The sequence below is a fragment of the Hibiscus syriacus genome, unplaced genomic scaffold (assembly GCF_006381635.1).
Source record: "Hibiscus syriacus cultivar Baekdansim isolate YM2019G1 unplaced genomic scaffold, ASM638163v2 tig00005406_pilon, whole genome shotgun sequence".
NCBI classification, from domain to species: domain Eukaryota; kingdom Viridiplantae; phylum Streptophyta; class Magnoliopsida; order Malvales; family Malvaceae; genus Hibiscus; species Hibiscus syriacus.
Genome location: NW_024062056.1, coordinates 2,066,995 through 2,094,547, shown reverse-complemented (window position 1 = coordinate 2,094,547; position 27,553 = coordinate 2,066,995). Strand labels below are relative to the sequence as shown.

At 34.6% G+C, this 27,553-nt stretch overlaps 1 protein-coding gene and 1 pseudogene across 1 annotated transcript; one reads left to right on the top strand and one right to left on the bottom strand.

Annotated features, from left to right (window-relative positions):
* LOC120199315 (pleckstrin homology domain-containing protein 1-like) lies at nt 1–1,120 on the bottom strand. The gene is made up of 2 exons (XM_039200432.1): nt 554–1,120; nt 1–25 (listed from the first exon to the last, which is right to left on the bottom strand). The coding sequence occupies exons 1-2, from the start codon at nt 985–987 to the stop codon at nt 16–18; spliced, it is 444 nt and encodes a 147-aa protein (XP_039056363.1). The 5' UTR covers nt 988–1,120; the 3' UTR covers nt 1–15.
* A 9,290-nt stretch (nt 1,121–10,410) lies between these two features.
* On the top strand, nt 10,411–13,452 carry LOC120199314 (annotated as a pseudogene).
* The last annotated feature ends 14,101 nt before the right edge of the window (nt 13,453–27,553 follow it).

Below are 27,553 nucleotides of genomic sequence, written 5' to 3'. Positions count from 1 at the left end.
GATGCTATGGATCCATTACTTCAAGCTGGAAGCAGAAGAAGTGCGAATTGAGGCAAAACCACCCCAAGGAAGAAACAATGCAAGTTGAGGCAAAAAATCAACGATTTCATCTTCAAAATTAACAACTAAGATTTTCAATGTAGCTTAATACTACACCCAACACTTTTAATTAAGAAAGTTCATAAGCAACTGAAATCTAAGTCAAAAAGAAGGAAATATGATTCAATGCAATCAAATCCAACGTAAATTTACCCAAGTTTGGGATTTTCTAAAAAGAAATATGATTAATTTGTGCAATATGAAAAGCAATTATGCACTGAATTCTTCATTATAAGAATTACTAACCTAAACTTGCAATCAAATACAGAAATTTAGAACATGGTTTCTAAAACAAACTCCCAGTTTTAAGTTTAAGTTCTATATAAAAAACGTGCATAATATTAAAGCAAACATAAGTATCTTAGATTTTTAGTTTATTTCCACAAGGCAAATATACAGTACAGATTTTTAAAAAGACGAAAATAGATTTAAAAGAAAATTTCAGACAACTCACCGGCCCTTGCTATCGTAATCGACGACCTCGGAGTCAGTAACGGATCTCGAATGTTGAACCATGGAGCGACCGATCGAATTGATCCAATCCTCTTTCTCTTTCTCCGTATCAGCAATGAAATACATGGTGGAATCTTGAGTGGAGAGCTCGAACGCGAAGGCCTTGTTGACGATATCCTCGGCTCCCTTGACCGTGAGGCATCCGCCGACTGAAACCACCCCGCGCGGAGCGGATCGGAGGCTGACGGAAGCAGGGTCTTTGAACCATAACAGCTTGCCTTGCTTCAAGATAAACCAGCGGCGTCGCCATGTTTTGATGTAATCGCCTTGTTTAGTTAGCCAACCGGCTCGCTCTGGGTTGGCCCAGAACTCGACGCCTTTGTAATCATCCGGATTCGGGTCCTGACCCGTTGCTGCTCGCCATAGATTCTCCATTTTTGAAGAGAGAAGGGGAGAGAACTTATGCTTTGGGCAAAGAATTGAAATTAGATTGGATTTGTTAGTGGGAGTTGTTTGGCATTGCAATTGGAAGTTTTGAATTTTGAGTGAACTCGAGTAAGATGCCTTTGGCTTTTTTTTACATAAAACGATGCCGTTTCAACATATTTGGTTTGATCTTAGCTCATAAGCCTATAATCATAATTATTTGAAATGAAGCAATACGAATTTTGTTTAAACTTTCACTATTTTTTATATTTTATAATATAAATATAGTAATTTCGTGTCAATTAAAACTTTAAAATATTATATAACTCTTTTTTAATTTAAAACTTTAAATTACATGTCCTAGGAATACACATCTATAACACAAATAAAACCATAAATTATAATTATATTAACACATATAAAACCATAAATGATAATTGTATTTCCAAAATTATTTAAGAGGTAACAAATTCCTAATGTTTAATCATGTTTTGCACATAACCCATTACTAGTAAAGTACACAAATGATTTCTCGATTATAAGATAATGTTTTATTAAGTCTTTTGACTATTAAAAGTTATAAAATGATCTCTCAATTATATAGAGTTGATTTGTTGACTCCATCAACTATTTAAAGTTATAAAATTGTCACTTGACTATTCATTATATTCCAAAAGAGAGGAAACGAAAATGAACAGTAAAACATGAATGGTTATGGAGAAAAATGAGAAGATAATGAGACATATAAGAAAATAAAAGAAAATAGGGATTTTGACAAAGATCAATAGAAAATGAAGAAAGAGGTTAATCTTTTGATTAACATAAAATGGGTTAAAAAACCACAGTAGAATAGTGGATAAGTCTACTATTTATACAAGACTTCAAGACTTAACAGAAGCCCAACAAATTTGATAGACGGTTACAACAAAATACATATATGAATAATACTATAATATTCTCCTAACTTTCTAGAAAATTGAATTACTACTTTAACATTTTCATGGCTTCTTTATGTGAATAATACTATAATATTCTCCTGACTTTCTAGAAAACTAAATTACCACTTTAACATTTTCATAGCTTCTTCAGATTTTCCTCTTTACTTGCACCTTGGAATTCTTCTCAAGATTTTACACCAAGGAAAAAACGCATATCACTGAACATTGTAGGTGATAATGGTTTAGTGAGTATGTCTGCCATTTGTTTTGCAGATAACACAAAATTCACAATGAATTGATCTGCTAGAATTGTTTCTCTTACGAAATGAATATTAGTCTTCACATACTTTATGCAAGCATGATGTGTTGGGTTCGTTGCATATATATTGTGGAGGGGTTATCATACCACACAATTGATTTACCAGTTACACTAATCCCAATTTCATCAAGTAACTATTCAACTCAAATTAACTCAGAAACAAAATTAGTAAGATTTTTGTACTCTGCTTCTGATATAGATCGTGAAACTACACTTTGTTTCTTGAAACACCAAACTATAAGATTGTCTCCAAGTTATATATAATAGACTGATATGGATCGATGATCTTCTACCGAGGCTGCCCAATCTGCATCAGTGTAACAAATCAAACTAAAATTCTCAGCATGAGTGAAAAACAATTAATGCTCAAGAGTCCCGCTAAGATACCTTAATATGCATTTCACAGCCCTTCAATATGTATCACTAGGATTATTCATTTACTAACTAACCTTGTTAACCGCATAGGCTATGTCAGGCCTAGTTAAGAAAACATATTGTAAATCTCCCACAATATTACGATAAGATGAACATCTTCAAACAACCGTCCATTGTTAGCTTTTAGCTTAGGTGCAAGAACCATAGGTGTGGCGGTAGACGTTGACTCATCCAAGTTTTACCTTTTCAATAAATTAGCAATATATTTCTTATGAATTAAAATCAAACCTCATGATATATGTTGAACTTGCATTCCAAGAAAGAATTTTAACTACCCTAAATTTTCAAGGAAAAATTCATTGTTGATTTCTCACACTACGACATTCACTTCTATTTCCTGACTTCCAGTGATGATAATGTCATCAACATACACCATTATAAGCACTTGGAAGCATGTTGGATTTACGATGAACATACAAGAATAAACTTTTGAAATGATAAATTCCAAATTCTCTATCAAAAAGGTTTTCAATGTCTCAAATAAAGCCTTGGAAACTTGTCTGAGTCCATAAAGGGATTTATTCAAGTAACACACTAACTTTTTCCCATCATCAATTCTTTGCTCAAAACTCGAAGGCTGACAAATATATCGCTTCAGTTAGTTTTTCATTAAGGAAAGTGTTGTTGATGTCAATCTGCGTAAAAGACCAATTATTCATGACAACAAGGATAGTTCTTATCATGCTCTCTTGAACCACTGGACTAAATGTATTTAAAAATATATGCCCACCAATTGAGAATAGCCTTTGGCAACTAAACGGGCTAGGAATCTATCAATTGTTCCATCAGGCTTCTTCTTTACTTTAAAAATCCACTTGCACTTTACTACTTTGCGAGTCGGAGGTAAAGGCTTCAACTCTCATGTACCATTTTTCATAAGAGCAGAGTTCTCATTATGAAAAACTTCACACCAAGCAAAATGTTGCAATGCTTCATAGACATCACCTGGCTCATGATGACTTGTCTTAGAAAGTAACACTTGTGGTTTAAAAATGCCAATTTTTTTTCCATATTGGCATATAATGATTATTCTAGACAAGGTAAAATGGTGATGGCAGAGATGATGTAGATGACAGGGAAGTAGATGGATGTGATAAAGATGTGGCAGATGGTGATACAATGTCGTAGCATGTTGAGAAGATAGAATTCAATGAATAACCTCTGATAATATTCATTAAGCTCATTGTTAACTACGTTACAACCAACTTATATATAAGCTGTAACTTCAAGTGTACTCAACCTCTATAAAAAACTCATAACAGAATTCAACATTTCTTAAAAGCTATAACAACTCACTCACACACACAACGCTCACATCAGCAGCACACACACACGTTAATGCATATTCTAGAATGCAGTCATGTATTCCAGAATATATATTCCAATATTCTCCCTGCTTCATCATCTTCTTCTTTTAACAAGGTAGGACACACATCTTTTCTCAAAATAGTTCAAATGCTCCTTCTATTAATGGCTTTGTAATACCATATGCTACTTGATGAATTGCAGGCACATAATTAACTTGAATCTTTCTAGCTGCTACATTTTCATGCACAAAGTGAACATCCATATCAACATGTGTTGGATTGTGCATGATAAACATGATTAGTGCTTAATGCAATAGTACTGGTGTTGTCACACCACACAACATGCATGTTTCGATATTTAATACCAAGTTCACACAGCAATGAACTTATCCATGTGACTTATGTAGCCGCATCAGCTACACTTCTGTACTCAGCCTCCATCATAGATCTCGATGCGGTTTTGTACTTCCTAGAGCACCATGTCACATGATATGGGCTGAAGAAGACTGTATGACCAGAAACTGATCTCCTATCATCCAAACTGCAACCCCAGTCCACATCAGTGAATACCACAACATCCTGTGATACACCATTGCAAACAAACATTAAGCTATAGTTTAGTGTACCAGCCAAGTATATGAGTATCCGTTTAACAGCAGCTAGATGTAATTCACGTGGAGTATGCATGAACTGTGATTCTTTATTGACACTGAATGCTATATCTAGACTTATATGACATACATACAAAAGAGCACCAACAATGCTTCGATACTCACGAGCATCACTTAACAGTTCACCAGCTTCCTGAGTAATTTTCGAGGCTCCAACCATTGGTGTAACTGTAGGTGTAGCATTCAACAGACTTGTCTTCTCCAAAAATTCAAGAGTATACTTGCGTTGAGATAATATCAATACCTTCTCTATACGCTTAACCTCAATTCCCAAAAAGTAAGCTAAGCTTCCTAAATCCTTCACAGAAAAATCATGACTCAAAGCATTAACAACACTATCGATACTAAGAGAAGAGTCACCCGTAATTATAATGTCATCCACATAAACAAGTATGTAAATATGACAGCTTTCATCATTCTTAACAAATAAAGAAACATCAGCTCTGGATTCAGTAAACCCCAATCGAATCAACCTTGCTTTGAGCTTGTCATGCCAGTTTCTTGGTGCTTGTCTAAGGCCATGCAACGCCTTATTAAGTTTACACATGATAACACTTTCATCATCACCATATTCCTCAAATCCAGGTGGTTGTTGCATGAAAACATCCTCAGCTAACTCACTATTTAATAAAGCATTATTTACATCAAATTTTCTGATGGACCACTGCCTTGCCACAGTAATAGAAAGTAAAACATTCAACGTGGAAAACTTGATAACAGGACTGTATGTATCCTTGAAGTCATAACATGGAATTTGTGAATAACCCTTTGCTACTAATCTAGCTTTATAACTTTGAAAAAACCCATCACAATTATTTTTTATTCGAAAGAGCCATTTACAGCCAACAACAACACAATCTTCAGGTAACCTTACAAATGTCCAAGTGTTGTTTGCCTATAGAGCGTTAAATTCTGCTTGAACATCTTCTTTCCACCTCAACGATTCAAAAGCAGCATACACATCAGATGACACTTCATCAACTAGCAAACTAACATACACCTTTGGTTTAAACACACCACATTTACTTCTAGTCATCATTGAGTGGATATTCATCGATATACTATAGTTACCTCATGCACTTGGGACCCCATCAGTGATAGATTATCATAAACTAGTTACTTCATGTGCAACATCATCATGTTCATCATTCGAAATAGCAGCTACATTTTCTTGTGCTTCAGTCTGACTGTTGTTTGCTGCTACCAAACTTGAACTGGAATAATCACTAGATACTATTGTGTGGTTGTTGTTAGCCATTAAATTATAATCATATTCCTCATGAGGCACATGTTGAAATTTATGAACATCTGCCACAATCTGTAAAGAGCTTGATGAACCAGAAGAATTAAAGTCATTAGACACATTTTCATGTAACTTTGCAAAAGGAAAATGAAGTTCATCGAAACTACATGTCTAGTTATGTATACTCGACCAGTGTCATCAAGGCATTGAAAACCTTTATGTTATGGGTTGTACCCTAAAAAAGTGCAGGGTTTAGACCGAAACTCTAACTTGTGCTTTATATAGGGTCTCAAATGAGGGAAACACAAACATCCAAACACCTTTAGTTGTCCATAGTTAGGTTTATTCTGAAATAATTTTTCAAATAGAGATATTCCTTCTAAAACCCTTATAGAAAGCATGTTGATTAAATACACAGCTGTAACAACATCATAAGCCCAAAATTTGAATGGCAAGGAGGCTTGTGCAAGCAGTACAAGAGCAAGCTCAATCATATGATGATGTTTGCGTTCAACTACTCCATTTTGTTATGATATATGTGGACATGTTAAAGGATGATAAATACCATAATTAAGTAAATACCTTGACAAACTTATATATTCTCCTCCCCAGTCACTTTGGATTGCTTTTATAGGTAAGCTGATTTGAGTCTGAACCATTTGCTGAAACATTTTAAATGCAACAATGGCTTAAGACTTATTATGCAATAGATATAACCAATAGTGTCTTGTAAATGCATCCACAAATGTCACATAATACTTATAGCCATTTGAGACCACATGAGAGGGCCCCCACAAGTCTGTAAGGATTAGCTGAAATGGAGTGTCATACACAGAAGTAGAGTACGAAAAAGGTAACTTATGACTTTTTCCCATATGGCATGCAACACAAGTTGAATTATTATTTCTTGAAGGAAGTTTTACATTCATCTCTTGACACACTTTAACAAGGCTATCATACGAGGGGTGACCTAGCCGCTGATGCCACAGATCGTACACATTTTTTTACAACTGTGTTGAATTAATTTCTGCCTTAGCACCATTATCAACTGCAGAGTGTACGCCAAAAACATATAAACCACCAACTTCTTAGCCTCGAAGTAAAACTGCTCCAGACTTCTCATCTCGAACAAAGCATTCATGAGTATGAAACTCAAGAAAGGCATTATTATCCCTAGTAAGCTTTGACACCAAGAGCAAATTCTTGGTTATTTGTGGTACATGAAACAAATCAGTTAGCAATAACAGTCGAGAGGATGAATGCAAAGATGCATAGCCAACAGATTCAACTTCTAAAGCAATTTCATTACCAACAAGAAGTTTACCTAGATTATCAAGATCCACTGATTGACTGCTGTTCACACCATCAGAGGTAACATGGTGTGTAACACCTGAATCCATAATCCATTGTTCAAGAGAAGAAAATGGTTTTGAAGAAACTGATGACTTGGATCCAGCTCTTTTAGCAAAGCAGCATTCACATCCAGTACTCTTAGTGTCAGCCACATAAAAATACGTAGCACTGGAATCATCTTTTGAATATGATTTTCTATTGGCAGTAACACTAGGAAAATTTTCATCGAATCAATGCCAACAACGATCGACCAGATTCGCATTTTTCCACACAATTGACACTGGAGCCTAACTCGACCCCTTCCTCGGCCAGAAGATCTACCATGAGTGTATGACTGACGATAAGATGACCTCGAGTCAGACCGATCTTCAAATCCTCCTGAGATTTTCCCTTGAGCCATATGAGCACTCATAGGAGAAGGCTCAAGTGACTCGCCAAAACCTGCCAACTGTGTTTCAGCATCCATCAACATAGTGTATAAAGCATCAAGAGTCACAGATTCTCACATAGTTGTTAGAACAACCACAAATGGCTGATAGTCATGAGGTAAACCTTTAAGAATGCTAGCTACATGCACAACTTGAGAGACAACACTCCCACAAGAGACCAATGCATCACATACTTCTTTTACTTTTGTAAGGTAAGCTTGCATGAAATCATCACCTTTCTTGAGGGACTGCAATTTATAGTGTAAGTTAATCACAACAGTAGTGGATCTATTAGCAAAGAACTGTAGCACCTTAGTCCACATAGTAAATGTCATCTCAGCACCTACGAATTGAGGAAGAAGATATGAACTAATCGTTGAAAGCAACCATGAAGCAAGAGCACTATCCTGAGCTACAAAGTCCTCATAGAATTCATTCGGTATTGCTTCACCTGATTCATCGAGCACCATCGCCGGTGGCACAGGCATGGATCCCAGCAATAACCACTCCAAACGGTGACTTTGAACCGTTAACATTATTTGTTGCTTCCATAAAAGAAAATTAGTTTCATCAAGGACAACACTAACTTTCTTGTTGGAGAAACCTTTAGAGCTTCTCGAAGGAACCTCCATTGGCGAGGAAGAATCGTCAGCAGTCAACATAAATCCTTCTTAGGCAGCGAAAGAACAGAAAAAAACTCCCAAGACCAATAGCGAAAGATACCATGTTGAGAAGATATAATTCAATGAATAACCTCTGATAAAATTCATTAAGCTTATTGTTAACTACGTTACAACCAGCTTATATATAAGCTGCAACTTCAAGTGTACTCAACCTCTATAACAAACTCATAACAGAATCCAACATTTCTTAATAGCTATAACAACTCACTCACACACACAACGCTCACATCAACAGCACAAACACACTTTACTGCATATTCTAGAATGCACTCATGTATTCCAGAATATATATTCCAATATAACATATGGTTGTTCTGAATTGTAAGGAGATGATGATTCGATGAATGGTGGGGTATTATGACAAATGGTAGTTCTGAAGTGTGATGAGATGGTGTAGCAAATGGTGATTTTGATGAATGACGGGGTGAAATGACATATGACAGTTTTGATGGATGATGAGATGAACGGCGATGTGATAAAGGAGACATGGATGACTGATGAGGTAATATAGGAGATGACAATCCGGACGAATGAGATAACCTAAACCTGTGATTGTGTGTGCCGGTGAAAGAATAGAGATTTTTTACACTTGAACATTTTTTACCAACGCCGTATGACTTTTTGAACTTGACTGAGTAGACATATTAGGAAAATTTTAATATAACGGGTAAGAAAATTCATGTTCTTTACATCGAATATACCTTGGCATGTAAACTTAACCACTAGAATCTAACCATTTGTAACCTTTATGAGCAGGGAATAACCTAGAAAGACACAAACAAAGAAACATAATTGAAATTTGTGTTGGTTATATGGTATTAAGAAAGGGAAAGAAGATAGGGATTTTGACAAAAGTCAATAGAAAATGAGAAAATAGGTTAATCTTCTTATTAACACGAAATGAATTACAAAAACCTATTTAGAATAGTGGACAAGTCCACTATTTATACAAGACTTCAAGGTTTAACAGAAGCCCAACAAACTTGATAGACAGTTCAACATAATACATATATGAATAATATTCTAATACCAAACTCGTTTTTCGTTAAAAAATTAATGATTGTCTGAGTTGGATGTTAACATGTTGACTGAGATATAATAGTCATTTAAGATTATGAGATCATATTTTATCATATCTCAGTCAATAGGTTAACGTACAACTTAAATTATTGTCAAAATTTTAACAGAAAATAATGAGTTTGAAACATAATTGATAGTAGGGTGACCATTTTGTAGCTTTTAATAGTCGAGAGACTCAAAAAAACAACTTTCTATAGTCGAGGGACTATTTTGTAATTTTTACTAGTCAAATGACTCAATAAAATATTATCCTATAATCAGGGGACCATTTGTATACTTTATCATACTTTGTAAGATAAACGCCTCTTCAACATTAAGAAAGTTAAGTTTCAACTAATTTCTTTGAAAAGGCTAGAATGCTTAATTGTCTCTACTACCAACTCACCATGAGAACTCCTCGAGCATCAAGCTTGTATATACCAATCTAAATTTTTAGATTACGTCTATTCCTTTATGTTTTTTAATCTTAAATTAAGTTGTCTTTTTAACCTTAAATTATGTTGTTATTTAGACTCTCAGATTTCATAGGACTTCCAAATTAAAAACATTAGCATATAATTGAGGATCATTAACTGAAAATAGCAATTGCTGTTAAGTAAATAAGTATTTAGCATACCACAATAAACTACTTTGCCGATCATTGTGCATTACTAAAAACATACTTCAAAACCAAGAAAATGGCATTAGCTTCGGTCACTTTCATAATACTTGCATACAAAAAAGAACACAACTGTAGCAATGCAGGGTTGAAGTTACTAAGAATTACATGAGAGTTTTGTGATATTAACACGTGGGAAAAGTGGGTTGGTTGGTGAAGAAGTTATAGCTCACACCACACGCTTTGTTGTTTATTGGTAACCACACGTTTGGTTAACTCAAGACCATTAGCATAGCTTTGGATTTTGCCCTTTTTCTTTTCTTTTTTTGTCAAAGTTACTGGAACGGTTATTATTTTTAATCAAACAGTTAATCCTTCTTTGAAATATTCCCCTTAAATCAAAGCCGACGAAAGATTTCCACTTCCAATTTGGTCAATGGATTACATTTACAAGTACCCAGATGCACTCGTAGAGGATCGAGTCAAAGACCTTCTTTCTCGAATGACTTTACAAGAAAAAAATGGGTCAAATGACCCAAATCGAGCGAACAATCGCCACTCCTGCTGCTCTCAGAAGTTTTTCGATCGGTACATTTCTATCTTATGCATTTTTCATGCAGTTTGTTGACAATTTTGAAACCATGATTTGCCTTTTTTTCCCCTTTTGGCAGGTAGTATACTGAGTGCTGGTGCAAAGCGTTGTCAGCTGATTGGGCTGATATGGTGGACGGGTTCCAGCAGGCGGCACTTCAGTCTCGGCTCGGGATACCGCTTATATATGGGGTTGATGCAGTTCATGGTAACAATAATGTTTATGGTGCCACTATATTTCCTCACAATGTTGGCCTTCGAGCTACTAGGTTTGTTTCTTCTTTGATCCTCCAATCTTTTATGATAACCTCAAAAGTTTTTTTATCAATGACAATGCTGATGAAGGAAAAGAAACGAAGACATTGATATACCTTTCCCCTTAAATCGTTTAGTTCATTAGAGAGAAAAAGGAAACATAAAAAAAAAACTTTTTATTGATTTTCTTTTTGTTGAAATTTAGAAGATCTCATTTTGTTTAGTGTTTTAAGGATGTGTCATTGATAGATTTTATCACATTCTCGTTAAAAATATATAGGCAAAAGGGCAACTTTTTATCCTTTATTAAACTCAATTTATTATTTTTACTCTTATTGTATTTTTACATCAATTTAGCCATCAAAAAATATTCAATTGCATCATTTTATACTTTATCCCAAACTTAAAACCTTAAATTATAAATCTTAAGTTAGGATTTATGGTTTATGATTTATAATTTAGGGTTTTAAGTTAGGAGTATGGTATAAAATGATGTAATTGAGCAACTTCGAGGGCTAAATTGATACGAAGATACGATAGGGGTGAAAATAATAAATTAAGTCTACTACAGGAGCAAAATTAACCCTTAACCCAATAAACATATTTTAAAAATTTATTAAATAGGGATTTGATCTATATTTGTATGTTTTTCAGATATTTTATTTAAAAATTTTGTAAAATATGAAAAGGTCAAAATAAAGGTATTTTTTTATTTTCTTATTGAGTTGGTGATTTGCTGAAAATTTTAAATTTTAATATACTTTAGGATTTTTCTTTATAATTTTTATTAATAATCTGATTTTGTCCCCCTTTCGCCTTCCAAGATAAAATTATGGTTCGTCCTTGGTCAAGAGTTTTATAAATTAGGTTCAATTTGAACAGATTTTTTTAATGTATTAACCAAATAACCGATAAGAACTTGATATATTTAACTAGAACTATGTACTATTGTATTTGGTCTTATTTATTTCCTCATCCAACATTTTACGCTAAAAGGTTCATGGGAAAAGATTAGTTGTAATGCAGTAACAGTGCCTCTAATTGTTGAAAATGCATGATAGAGATGCAGATTTGGCTCAAAGAATAGGGGTTGCCACTGCTCTTGAAGTTAGGACAAGCGGCGTTCACTTGCCTTTGCTCTGTGTGTGTGGCTGTAACAGGGTTTCAAATTGCAATCGCGGTCGTGATTGCGTTTTCGGTCATTTCGTGTATACGGCGATTGGGGCCATAGCAGTCGCTATTACGGCCGTAGCAGGCGTTATTGCGGGTGTAATGGGTATATCGGAAGGCAGCACTACCGCTATTTCACAGGCGCTATCGTAGTCATAGACCGCTATTTAAAATCCTGGCTGTAAGTACTGTAAAAGCAATTAGCCAAATGTGCTTTGATATCGTGTTAATAATTTGTATTATAAAGATTTTGAGATATTGGTATATTCTTATCGTTTTTTTTTATTTCTCCATGTGATATTCATGTCATGTAATCAATTATGTCTAACATTGCCAAGTCTAATGCACAGCTTGCAGTGATCGTCAAATTTCTCATATCCCTATTGCGCTAACGGGCAATATCTCAGTAGCATGTGGATCATAGTTTCATGTGAATATAGGATTCCTACTTATAAGTATTATCTGAATGTTTGAGTTTGAAACATCAGTTTATCCGAGATGGGGAAGATGTTACGAGAGTTATAGTGAAAACACCGATATTGTTAGAAAAACGACTTCCATTATTACAGGTTTGCAGGGAAAACCACCAGTGGACCACCCAAAGGGATACTCGTTTGTTGCCGGCAGGTGAATATATTTGTGTTTGATTCTGTTTTAACTACCATATATGGATATACCTCGTTAGAAACTTGTTTAAATATCTCATTGAGTTTCCTTGCTTGATTCCAGAAACAATGTTATTTCATGTGCCAAGCATTTTGTTGGAGATGGGGGCACTGAAAAGGGTGTAAATGAGGGGAATACCGTATCATCATTTGATGATTTAGAGAGCACCCATGTGGCTCCGTATCTGGACTGTATTTCTCAGGGGGTTTCCGCTGTTATGGCGTCGTATTCCAGTTGGAATTGAAGTAAACTTCATGCTGACTGTTTCCTCTTGACGGAAATTTTAAAAGATAAACTAGGTTTTAAGGTTTGTGGATCCCTGTGTTCTTTTCATCCAGGATGGGTCTATTGGTTTATCATCAAATGCCTATTATAATATGCCATTCAATCTAATGATTTATGTAGCATTTGTAACTCTGGGGAAATGTTTTGTTCAGGGTTTTGTGATTTCTGATTGGGAAGCAATCGATAAACTCACTGAACCTCAAGGCTCAAACTATCGTTATTGCATTTCTGCTGCTGTTAGTGCTGGACTTGACATGGTATGGAATGCTTGAAAACTTTTACAATAGATCTTTATTTTGTTCATATCTTCATTCCTTGACAGAGAAAATGTGCAGGTGATGGTACCTCGCAGATATAAACAATTCATTGAAGATTTGACATTTCTGGTTGAATCTGGGGAGGTACCATTGTCCGGGATTGATGATTGTTATTCCTGATGTGCGACTTTTTTTGCTGGAACTTCAGGTGAGATTATTGTTCCACCTCGGAGTGTGATGGAACTAACATTCTCTCTCGGATTTAACTCCGTTTAAGAATGTAGTCTTCCTTGTGATTCCAATTTCCCCATAGTTTGAGCTAGTCGGCTCACTTGGTTATCTAACTCTTGAAGATGTATTTCGGTTCGACTTTGGAATTTTTCCTGAGATATAACCAGCTTTTCTTGGGAAATTGCTAACTTTTCTATTATTTCCTCCAATGATATCTTTTGCGTTTGTTGTTGATGAGGAGGTCTCGGTTGAAAAGATGGTCTTTGATTTGGCGCATAGCTAAGATTTGGGTGATCTCGCCATCCCAAATTATAAGTATTGTTATATAGGTTGTGTGGTCTTTGTAAAGGACATGGAAAGTTTCCTACGACATTGATTTCTGCATTGTCTACTTCTTGCATCATCGGGCAACAGTCCGTCGAATGGTCCAACCTCATGCATATCTTACATGCTCTTGTTACCCCAGATTTTCCTACAACAAGTGAATTAACTATTTCAGTTAATTTATCCAATTTATTTTCAATGGAAGAGGTACTTATCTCGTGAACCTGTCGGCTGTGTTCACTTGAAAATGTTGAAAGTTGGATGCCATGGTTGAAATCAATTCTCTCGATGTTGTTGGGATCATGTTGATTAATGCTTTTCTGCTGGTGGCATCTACCATTTTCATTTCCATTGGTAAAAGACCTTCATAAAAGTATTGAAGTAACGTTTCTTCACTTAATTTGTGTTGTGGACAACGTGCGCAAAGCTTTTTAAATCGTTCCCAATAGTCATAAAGACTTTCTTCGGTTTTTTGCCGAATGGAAAGAACGATGGTTGAAATCAATTCTCTCGCTGTTGTTGGGGTCATGTTGATTAATGCTCCTCCGCTTGTGGCATCTACCATTTTCATTTCCATTGGTAAAAGACCTTCATAAAAGTATTGAAGTAACGTTTGCTCACTTAATTCGTGTTGCGGACAACGAGCGCAAAGCTTTTTAAATCATTCCCAATAGTCGTAAAGACTTTCTTCGGTTTTTTGCCGAATGGAAAGAATGGTCATTCGTAACTCACTTACTTTAGCTGCTGGGAAGAACCTGTCAAGAAATATTTAACTCATGTCAGCCCATGAATTAACTGAATTTAGAGGTAAATAGAAAAATCAATCTTTAGCTAAGTCGGCTAAAGAGAAATGGAAAGCTCTCAATTTAATTTGATCATCGGTAACTCCCTGTGGTTTCATGCTAGTGCAAACCATGTGGAACTTCAACAAGTTTTTGTGCGGATCTTCAGTGGGAAAGCCATGGAAAGTGGGAAGAAGATGAATAAGTCATGTCTTTAATTGAAACGTATTCCCGCCACTAGGAAAATTGATGCATAATGGCGTCTGAGTGACAGGAGCTGCGACTAGCTCTCAGATCATTTGTTTTTCTTCTTCTGTCATCGGGATTTGATCTTCGTTATATACGTCTGCTTCAGAGTTTGTTTACGGATTTGATTCTGTTTCTGAACTCTGCTCTCGTTCTTCTCGTCTTTTTCTTTTTTCTCGAAGCGTTTGTGTGTGGAATCTTCGTGCTCGTGCTTCGATCTCTGGATCTAGATCTGCTAATTCACCTGGGTTTCTTCTGGTCATAAATCAAAAACAAAGAAAAATAAATCAGTACTTGCCGCTAGTCTCCGACAATGGCGCCAATTTGATTACTATCATTTTGTTATCAAAATAATTTCGGCTTCTTAGTAAGTAAAAAGGAAAAGTAGTATACAGAAGCAGGGTCGATCCACAGGGACTTTGGTGTTTCTGATTTAGTGAAACACTTTCTTGATTTAGAAGAAGATATAAGTTCAGATAAAGATGAAAAGATAAAAAATAAAATAAATATATAAATGTAAAACATAAATGGGGGAGTTTTTAAATTATTTAAAGAAATAAAATGAGATAAAGATTAAATAAACAATTAAATAAATAAAATAGATTGAGATAAAGAAAACTTATGATAAGAACAACCTCAAACTTCAGCTTTGTCTCAAATTCCTCGAATCATCGAAATAGACCTTTACTTCAAGATTCACGTCGGCTACTTATCTACAAGGAGAATTCCTTGTCACTATGCTTTGTATACCGAATATCCAAGTGCACTCTTAAATTTCGGTTTGTGAGTAGATCTGAGCAACAACAATGTTGTAGATCTTAAAACGTTGAAGTTTGAAAAGCTGCCAACTTGGATTATGTTGTTTCAACAATAATTGATTCCAACCTCAGTTTCCTCTTAGCTAACAATTTTACTAAGTGTGTTCACAAGAAGTTGAATGTGCTTCAATAAGTCGATCCTCCTTCCCACGTTAACCATAACATCTAGACCAACACCGACTTTTGGTTTTGAAAATCGTTTTGATTTGAAAATAAGCCCAAAAAGCAAAGAGAAAAATTTTAAGCGATTTAAGTGCCTTACAATTCTCACGTTTGGAATTAAGTATTCACTTTAGCCTTAGGCTTAAAAGAAAATTAGCTAAGCATGGCCAAAGTCATACTTAGCATATTTAAAAACAAAACTTGAAATAAAATAAAGGAATTTCGAAAACTAGAAATAAAATATAAGAGAAATTTTATAAAGCTAAAGAGAAAAAGAAGAGTAAATTCTCAGATGTGAGAGATATGTTTCTAGGTTTACCCAGAGAAGGTATTTATAACCTTCAAAATCCTAAAAACAAGCTAAAAATAATTCCTAAAATAAAGAAATAAATCTTAATTAAAATACTTAAAACTATTTAAACTAAAATACCTAAAACAAAGATAAAATTAAAATAATATCCTAAAACATGAGTTTAATTCAAATCCGAATTGCAGAAACGTGTGGATGATCCATTCGTTCTTCTAGAAGTGCTGGTTGGACATTCTAGAAGGTGCTGACGCCATCGTCTCGTCAGATATTTCATGCCCGAAGTCATGCCCACTAATCCAACTTTGATTCTGGAAATTAAAAAAAACTACAAAATTATGTCCTTTTAGGGTAATTTCCAGAATCTAGCGTCCTACACAGAAAATAAATCAAAACAAACAAATAAGCCACAAAAACCAATGATTTAGGAGCAATTTAAAAACAAAATTTTAACCCAATAAAGCACTTATTAGACATGAATATACAAATGCAAGAAAATAAAATCAAAATAAAATAGACATAGAAAAAAATTGGGTTAGTACATATAAGAAAAACAAGAAGTTAGTAAGTACTATAAGCATCAAATAAAACTTACCCTCACAGGTTGACTACCTATACATGGTATAATACATCCTACCCAAGCATGCTTTCTACCCACATGATTTGTTATTCACAAAAAATCCTAACCACATGATATCTAATTCGCATGCTTGTTTGAAAAATAAACCTAATCACATGATTTCTAATTCTAATACATTTACTCCAAAAACAAAATTAAACTAGAAAAATTAAAGGACTCAAAAAAACTCTTCCTTGTGTACTCTCCTCGAGGGACCCTTAAGGTTTGGGTTGGGCTTTACCTAGGTTCAGGCTTTAGGTTCACTATATGTTGGGTTCAGCTATAAAGTATAAGGTTCTCAGATTGTCCTTGTCAGTGCCCCCTTGGGTTGCTAGACCCTCAATCCTGCCCAGCACATGCTTTCAGATTGAGTTCAATTCGAGGGGACACATCTCCTTATATCCATACAGAGGTGAAAATCATCACGAGGACCATAAAGGGTGAGCCCTAGGAACGATTCACTATCCCATACGAAGGTGAAAACCACACGAGTGAGTAGTTTCTCACTCTTACTTAAATAGTACGGAGTGGGGTTTTAGCTCATGTTATGATAATGCAAGTGCATAGTGTGTGAGTAAAAGCGGAAAAAACACACAATCACACAACACACAAACTCATTCCTCAAATCCAAAAACACACAATTAATCTAAAAACATTAGCAAACAAGTTAGTAGAACTATTTAGTGGTTAATCAAATTGCAAACAAAAATTTATTTAAAACCAAACAAGGGATCAAAAATCAAATTAGAACGAACTAGTGATTTTTATTTGCAAAGACAATTAGTTAATTGGCTATCAGCTTGACTCTCTAAAACAGTTCCTAGTGGAGTTGTCAAGCTGTCGAAACGATTTTTGACTTAAAAAAAACAAGTTTAATTTTTGAAATTTTTAGTTAAAGAGTGTGATTTAAAAAAATCTCGCTTGGAAAAATTTGGGATTCCCTTTTAAAAATAAAATAAAATAAAGGTTCGAGGAGTCGACACCAATCTTTGATTAGGGTGTGATTGGGCACCCAAAAACATAATTTTCATTTTAATAAAAATATTAGTTTTAATTAAAAAAAAATTTATAGTCTACACACCAAAAAATTGAGTTTGGGAGTCGGTTACACATGAGAAAAGATTAGCAGCCCCACAACGCCCTAAATCGGTACTTAGTTGATTAATTAATTGTCTTTGCAATGAAATCTACAAGTTCAAATTTAATTTAATTTAAGATCTCTTTGAATGATATTTTTTTTTGAATTTTAGAACGAAATATAATAATTATTTTCTATCAAGAAGAATCGACCTCTCATACCTTGAGGCAGTCAATTCCTACTCCAATCGAAATAAGTAAATATTATAGTTCCATTATAATGTTCAAATACATGAAATAAAAAAATGAAATAAACTAAAAATTACCAAGCCCTTTTAGAAAGAGGAAGGATATTCGATTATTTAAAGACGTCAAAATCATACCTTTTATAAGTTCTAGCGATATTTTCTCGATGAATTTTAGATGAACATTTGTTTTTATTTCGTTCTGAAATTTTAGGTGAGGTTAAATTTTAGGGTTTCACTTGTCCGAATACACTTTTTTTAAGATTATCGGAAACAACTTTCTTATCCGTTAAGACAACCATTCCTCGACCACCTTAAAATAAAGGGGTATTGCCCTTAGTCCAATTATTTGGTCAAGTCGAGTTATGCTTATGAGGGTATCATACATATCATGCAAAAATGATGTCATGTGATTCTTAAATAAATCATTCGCATACATGAACATATGTAAACATATCAACATGTAAAACATATAAACATCTAATTAAAGAAAGCAATTACCTAACAAGATACTACATTAAAAGAAATCTAAATGTAAGGATTAAATATTTGAAACCTAAATCTAAAGATTCAATTTAAAATCAAAGTTCTAGGACCGAATTTAAAAATGATCATACCAGCTCAGAATATGGACTAAACCTAAAGTAAGGCTCTAATTAACCATAATTATTTAGTATAGAAGCTACCTTTCCTAGGGGTAAATTCTTAAAGTCTAATAACCCTAAAAACGGATCAAAACATACATAGATACATTTTATTAAAACAATCTAAAAAAACTAATCTAATTAATTATTGGGCCATAAAAATAATTAAAATAATTAATTCTAATTAATATTCAATCAAAATAAACAATGAAGGGACTAAATCAGAAAACACAAAACCAACCAGGGATTAAATTCAAATTATTGGAAAGATTAACTAAAGACTAAATTAAAATAAAAAAAAAACTAGACATGCATATCAAGAATTAAGGCAGGGATAATAATGAAAAAACATGCATAAATATGAGGGACTTAAATATAAATAACCCAAAAATTACAAGTGAGGTACAAAACTGGAAAATAACTAAATTAGGATAAAAAAAGGCAAAATTTGAAAATGGTCCCTACAGGTGACTGTTATCTAAATAAGTGTTAAACTTAGAAGGACTAAAAGCTAATTTTACCCTTAAGCTTCGGTGGCTAAAAGATAATTTACCCAAACATTTTAATATATAAACCTAACTAAGGATTATACCTAAACTAATCCTAAACAACCCCTCATCCGCTTCTTTTTTTGAGAGTTCTCAAACTCTCTCTCTCGGCCGCTTCCTTCAAAACTAGAGAGCCCTTCACTGGCGTCGGCCACCGATTTGGTGGCCACTCTAAACTTCGACCGGTGCTAAACCCCAACCAAAGAAAACTAAACGACAACCTTGACGAACCCCAGCGCCGTTGCCTCTTGTTGAAAATATTTTGATATGACAAATAAATGTGTTAATGAATTTTAAGATTTTATATTTGATTTCAAATAAAATATTCGATTTAGTTATTCGAATATTATAAATATTACTCCATGTCTTCAAATATCAATTTTACTCCTTACTAAATGAAAATTTGAGATTTATACTTAAAATATTTTTGGAACAACTTTTACAAAATATATCGAACCATAATCGAGTCAAAATTGAGATTTCAATAGGGTAGTATCGATACTACCTTAATAGTATCGATACCCGCAAACATTGAATGAAAAAGAGGTACCGATACCTTACCCAGTACCGATACCCTTACATATAGTAGTATCGATACCATGATTATGGGTACCAGTACTACTCCTTTGTTTTTGACTCCGAGACAAACATCGAATGCAAAATGGGTACCGATACCATGACTTGTATCGATACTACTTTACATAGTAGTATCATACTCCTTTAGAGGTATTGATACCGTTGAGATGCAATGGTCAAAATATTTGAATTTTATACATGTAGTATCGATACCCCTTAGTGGAGAACTGATACCTATACGCTCCCAACAACTTTTTGAAGTGGAAAACATAAAACAACAGCTCTATTGAATCCACGATCATCCCCAACGTGTATAATTCATTCAAGGGGTATTTAAACAAGTCTTGAAGCCATTGATGAACAAGAAGAAACAAGTATTGAAAAATATTTCAAAGAGAGAAAGCCTTAAACTTATTGTTTGAGGAAATCAAGCCAACATCCATTCAATATTCATTTTTCTTTCACGAACACCATTTGTGCTCAATTAAATTTATTCTTGAGTATTCTTTCTTTGTTCTAGAAGTGTGCAAACATCTTACCTTGTGAGGTTTTTCTTCTAAGTTTGCGAAATTTTTAATTTTTTCTTTGAGAGAGTGTCTCAAGAATTTGGGGTATAATTCTTGAGGGAGTTGTAAGGTTCCTCTTTGTCCTCAAAAGAAAGACAAATTAGTAATTTTATGGAAAATCTTTAGTGTGGATAGATAAGGTAGTAGATGTAGACTTTGGTTGAGAAAGTCGAACCACTCTAAATCATTGTGCAAATATTTTTATTTTATATCAAGCTTCCACCAAAATTTTATTTTCCAATTCACTCCCTCTTATTTATTTCATCTGATCGATTGACTCAACAATTGGTATCAGAGCTAGACTCATTTGAATGTTTTACCACCTCTTGAGAAGATCCGAGAAGAGTTCAATTGCTATCAAAGTCAACAATGACCTCTATATCAAACTTCGACTTCGTTCTTGATTCTCAGCCCGTCAACAAGCCTCCTTTCTTCAATGAAGCTAACTACGCCTATTGGAAGAATATGATGAAGTTCTTCATTCAATCTAGTGATATAGGAGCATGGAATATCATGATGAGAGGATACTCTGAACCATTCACTGGCCCTAAGATGTGGAGTAAAGAAGAGACGAGAAAATTGCAGCTCAATTCAAAAGCAAACAATATTCTATTTTGTGCACTTGGACCAGATGAATATGGGAGAATATCATATTGTTCAACCGCCAAGGAGATATGGAACAAGCTTCAAGTCACACATGAAGGAACCGACGAGGTAAAAGAAACCAAAATTATTCTTCTTACTCATAGCTATAAAAATTTCAGGATGAAACCAAATGAAGATATCAAAGCTATGATGGATAGATTCTCTGTAAAATATTAATGAAGTATTAAACGATGAAAATTGGATTATGGCTATGCAAGAAGAGTTAAATCAATTTGAGAGAAGTAAAGTATGAACATTAGTTGAAAGGCCTAGTAATAAATCTATTGTAGCTACTAAATGGGTGTTTAGGAATAAGCTTGATGAAAGTGGTAACATAGTAAGGAACAAGGCTAGACTTGTTGCTCAAGGGTACACTCAAGAAGAAGGGATGTTAAAAGTGCATTTTAAATGGTTTTTATAAAAGAAGAAGTGTATGTGGAGCAACTTCCTGGTTCTGATGATTAAAAATTTCCCAATCACATTTTTAAATTAACAAAGGCTTTATATGGTTTAAAACAAGCTCCTAAAGCTTGGTATGAAAAATTGTCAAATTTTTTAATTGAAAAAGATTTTTTTAAAAGGGAAGATTGACACTACATTGTTTTTAAAATGATAATGTAAAGATTTATTAGTAGTACACATTTATGTTGATGATATAATATTTGATTCTACTAATGATGCTCTTCGCCAAGAATTTTCCAAGTTAATGCAAGTAGAATTTTAGATGAGCATGATGGGGGAGATTTTATTTTTCTTGGGGCTCCAAATCAAGCAAAGAAAATATGGCATATTCATCAATCAAGATAAGTACGTCAAGGATATGCTCAAGAAGTTTGGATTGAAAAATGTCAAACCCCAAGCCACTCCATTGAGCCTATCTACAAAGTTTGACAAAGATGAAGAAGGTAAATGTGTAGATGTTAAACTTTATAGGTCTATGATTGGCTCTTTGCTTTATCTAACCGCAAGTAGACCGAACATTATGTTTAGTATTTGTTTATGTGCTAGATTTCAATCATGCCCTAAGGAATCACATCTACAAGCCACTAAGAGAATCTTTAGATACCTTAGGACACTCCTAGTATAGGAATTTGATATCCTAGAGACTCTAGCTTTAGCTTGCATGCCTTCTCGGATGCGGATTATGGTGGATGCAAAATAGATTGGAAGAGCACCTCTGGTACTTTTCAATTCCTAGGAAATTTGCTAATTTATTGGTTTTCAAAGAAACAAAATAGTGTTGTATTATCTACCACTAAAGTGTAATACATTTCAGCCGATAGTTGTTGTGCACAAGTTTTATAGATGAAACAAAAACTTTTGGACTATGGAATTGAAGTAGGTACCATTTCTATCAAGTGTGACAATACTACTGTTATTTGTCTCACTATATCACATCCAACACTCTAGAACTAATCACGTTGAAATTAGACATCATTTCATTAGAGATCATGTCACAAAGGAAGATGTAATTTTAGAATATGTAGATACTTCGCACCAATTAGCGGAAATTTTTAGAAAACCTTTGGATAAAGAAAGATTTTAGACACTTAGGAGAGAATTAGGTTTAACCAACCTACCTTGATTTTGTGTTTATGATGTGAGCACACTAATACCATCTTCAAAGGACATGGAAGTGATGCCACAAGGACCAATCACTCGATCAAGGGATAAATTGTTCAGGGAAGCTCTTACATCTAAATGCATTAAAACCTTTGAATCCTTTAAAAATACATCCCCAAACAATAGATTATATACTATGTTTCATGTTAACATATGATATAATCTATGAACCACATATTTAGAAGTTTATTTCTTATATTACTTAGCTTATATTATACTTTCTTTTGTAGGTACATAGGCGGCCACATGATGGGAGCCAACTTAAAGCTAGCATTGGAGTCCACGAGCTATGGAAACATGACTAGGACAACTCTGGGACAACTCAAGAAAATTTTGGGACAAAGTTGCCAGCTACCCTCTAAGCTCATAGCTTACTTTAGCTGAACTTTTGAGCTAGTCATCTCATTTCAGATGGAGAGTTACACCATCATCACCACCACACACAGTACTTCAAATATGGCCTAGGTCAATTTTTGTGGATTCGTACCTTTTCGCGAAGAGTTGCCATTCCAAGAGGTGCCTTTTCACAAGGAGCTATCCAAAGACTCACCTACATGTCTTTCATCTATGGTCAGCTCATCTTCAGCTCATACACATGGGAAGTAGCTCAATTGATGAAAGGTTACGTTACACACAATGTGACCTTTCATGACAAGTTGTTTCCTATTAGATACCATGTCATATAGGTGCACATTGGAAGCTAAGTCACATCTAGATTGTTGTTTATCTTCATTCCATGGACGAGCCCACACAGCATGCATCCTATGACCCCCATGTGAGTGCCTCATGACCAACCCACCCATGTTCCATGCGTGTGGATCAATTAGGCACCAAAGTGAATGGATGCCTCTCTATTCAGCCAAAGCAAGATAATGCTTCAAATGGCGCCAAGATGAACCATCAAGGAGACCATTCGGCCAAAGGGACATCTTCATTCAACCAATCATCATACATTTTCATTTAAAGACATGTATCTATCCGAATAGGCATGTAATTATTCGGCCAAACCCCTTGCAAGCCTATAAGTAGGCTTTAACATTTCATTTGTAACTCAAGCCTTTTGAATATAATAAACTCTTATGAGATTTTCTCTCTTTCAAGTTATTTAAGAACTTTATCGATTAAGCAAACTTTCTAAGTTCGTGGCATCAACCCCTTTCATTGATACTTTGAGTTCCTAGTTTCCATAACTAGTGGGTTCAAGTCCTAATCTACCACCCCTTATTTAAGTTTATAGAGAATAGGGATAAGCTTTCTATAGTTTTTCTTCTTCTTTGTCTTATTTAAGATACTATTCAACCATCACCATCACCTTCATGCCAAAACCATCTCCATTTCCATTACAATTTCAACACTATTGAAACAATCTTCATCATTCATCAAGCTCAACATCCATCATCATCATTGGAGGCCGAATCTACTTATATTTGAAGGATCTTTCTATATCACTTCCGTAATTTATCTTTGATAACATTTCTATCTCTTTCATTTCTTATCATTTCCATTTCCTTTCTTAATTATCATTCTACTTAACCAATTCTTTCTTTATTTGTGTGGAATATTTATAATTCAAGTGTAACATTTAGTGTCTCTCCTAGATCGAGAAACAACAAGGTTGCCAATTTCTCCATCATTGAAGAAGCTTGGATAGCCTTACATCAAGCAGTAATCAGAGCTTAGTTGGATTGCCAATCAAAGTATTGCAACAAAAAGAAAAAGAAAAGAAAAGAACTCCTACATCAAATTTGGAGTACAAAAAGAAAAGAAAAGAAAAGAAAAGAAAGAATTCAAAGAAAAAAAAATCCAGCAAAGAAAAGTTGCAATTACACTCAAAAGGAAGCACATTACAATCTGCCCAACATCAAACTTGAAGGAGGTATCCTTGTTGTTTCTTGTGAAGGAAGATAGTAAGTGTTGCAACTTGGGTTGTAAATTATCTTCATCATTCTCTTTATTTCATTTCCTTTGCTTTCATCATTTCCTACTCATTACCTTATCTCTTCTTACCTATTCTATCTTACCTTTACCATAACCATTTCTATACCCTAACCATTTCCTATAGTCGACGCAACAAACAAAGAAACTTGCTCAATCTTGAGTTAGTTCTCTAAAATACCGACAAGAGAGAATTGAGTGAAAAAGGGAAAACGAGAGGGTGAGATCAGAAGGGGGATCAAAAAAAGCCAAGAACATATCCCCGAGTGTAAACACGAGTGTGATCGCTTGTAAATGTATATGTTAAGGCAAGCAAATTTGTGCAAGTATACACAATTGATTCAAGTAATATAGGGTAAGTGAGTATCGTCTCCACAGGGATTGGTCGAGAAATATATTTTCGTCACAACTAAAACTAATGTCACAAACTAAGTCCTACTAAGTTGTCAACTTAAGAACTAATATTAATAAAACAAAGAGGTGATTTAATGAGTGTAAGAAAGTTTTGGTCTAGACAAAATAAACATGCAGAATACTAAAGTAAATAAAACAAGATAAGTGTTGATTTAAATCGAATGCAAACAACCTCACATAATCAGACATATCACAGAGCACTTATGCTAAACCCTTGCATTGTCAACAAGTATTTCTAAGTCTAGAATGAATTATTATGACTCGCTCAAGCTGCCCAACAGGATTACTAAGTATTCTTAGATGGTTACTATGGCAATACTCCTCAGTGTTAACTACAATCCGTTATTGTAGCAATACCTCTCAGCGTAAACTATAGGCATTGTCTATCATACTCTAGCGTCTATCCCTTTTAGTCGATTGAAACCTCTCCTTATCTCTAAGGTAGACAAGTTAGAACTTCACCATCCCAGATTCATTCTATTGCCACTACAGCAAAACAGAGTTTTAGCGGCGTTTTTTTAGTCCTATAGCGGCGTTTTTAAGCGCCGTTAAAAGCACTTGCGGCGATAGGAAAAACGCCGTAAGAAGCACCGGCCATACCAGCGCCGCTAAAGTTAGCGGCATTTGAGAACAAAAAATGCCGCAATAGGTCAATATCTATTGCGGCGTTATTGAACAAACGTCGCAAAAGGTCGAGATCTATAGCGGCGTTTTTTGAACGCCGCAATAGGTCAAGATAAATAGCGGCGTTTTTTGAACAAACGCTGCAAAAGGTCATATATATATAGCAGTGTTTGTTCAAAAAAACGCTGCAATAGGTCAAGATATATAGCGGCGTTTTTGGAACAAACGCCGCAAAAGGTTAGACATTTAGCGGCATTTGTTCAAAAAACGCCGTAATATGTCAAGATATATAGCTGTATTTTTGAACAAACGCCGCAAAAGGTTAGATCTATAGCGGTGTTTTTGGAACAAACGCCGCTAAAGGTCAGATCTATAGTGGCGTTTTTGGAACAAACGCCGTAAAAGGTTAGACATTTAGCGGCGTTTGTTCAAAAAATGCCGTAATATGTCAAGATATATAGCTGCAATTTTGAACAAACGCCGCTAAAGGTCAAATATATAATGGCGTTTTTTGGTACAAACGCCGCAAAAGATCTAGGTCTATAGTGGTGTTTTTGGAACAAACGCCGCTAATTACCTTTCTTTAGCTAAGATGATTTTGCATATTTCATTTCTGCTCTACATCACCTAAATTTAATATCATCTAGCTTTATCTAATTAACAACAACCATACATTTTAATAAATACACAAATTATGCAGAAAAATACTTAACAACAAAATAAATTAAAATTTATAAACATTAAAATTAAATGTAATATAGTTTGACATTGTTCTTCATTGTAATAATCCAATAATACATTTTTAATAAAGGGGTAATGGTATTTACCCAATGACTTTCTCTAGAATAGGTTCATCCTCGTCAATCATGTGATATGTCTTTGTAAAGACAAAATTCTTGAAATAAGGGTTGGTATCGAAGTAGAACTCAAGATTGAATCTTTTAGGCTCCTCTACCCTAAACCACTTAATACCTTTAAGATATTGGAGAACTCCCTCATCACGCCGCTATAGATCTGATTCCGAACACAAAATGCAAAAACGAGCAAGTATTTCCAACCCAAAGAGAGTACTATGACGAGAAGTACAACTGCAACTCACCTCATCAGCAAGCACTTCATTGTTCTTCATTGCAATAAGCCAAAAATCAGGAACCCCTTTCTATGCATAAAGCATAATTTCTCTACGATAACAAGTTTTCACCGTTCATAATTGTAAAGGACCAAAGTACTTCCTCTAGCAGAAAATAAGTAATAATAAACCTACTCCGATGTGGTGACCAAGCAATCTTCAGCAAGGTGTCCCGGCCTCTTACATTTCAAACTAAAATAAGAATCATTCATATAAGACTCGGTGGTAATCACTACTAAATAGTGGAACCAATTTTCAAACGACACAGAACCTATGAAGCTATGCTATCTCATGCTTGAAGAAAATCTATTTATAAATGTTATTTCAAAATACAAATTTAAACGAAATTGTACCATTTGTAGCTACAAAGACTAGATCCTCAGTTATTTGAAGGCTACGCAAAAGAGTAGATTTGCACTCCATGCTGCAAATGTCGTCATCAGTCTACGCAGACACATCATATCCAAAGTTAGAGAGTCATAGAAGCGAATAAGAGAATGATGTAGTGAATTTTGACTAACAAGTCTCATTTATCTCACCTTATCACATATATATTCTCCATATCTACGACAAACTACACAAACAGGTCCGCCTGGAAGAGGAAACCTTCGCTCACTTCTTCTCTTAATTCGATCTACTTCATTCAAATCACCTACAAAAGTGAAGGCCACATATGCAACAAATATATTTTACAGCTTCATTGATCATAAGCTATCAATAATCAGAGAAAAAATGGGTGTTCTTTGAAACATTATAAGCAAAATAGTTATCGTAATTGAAG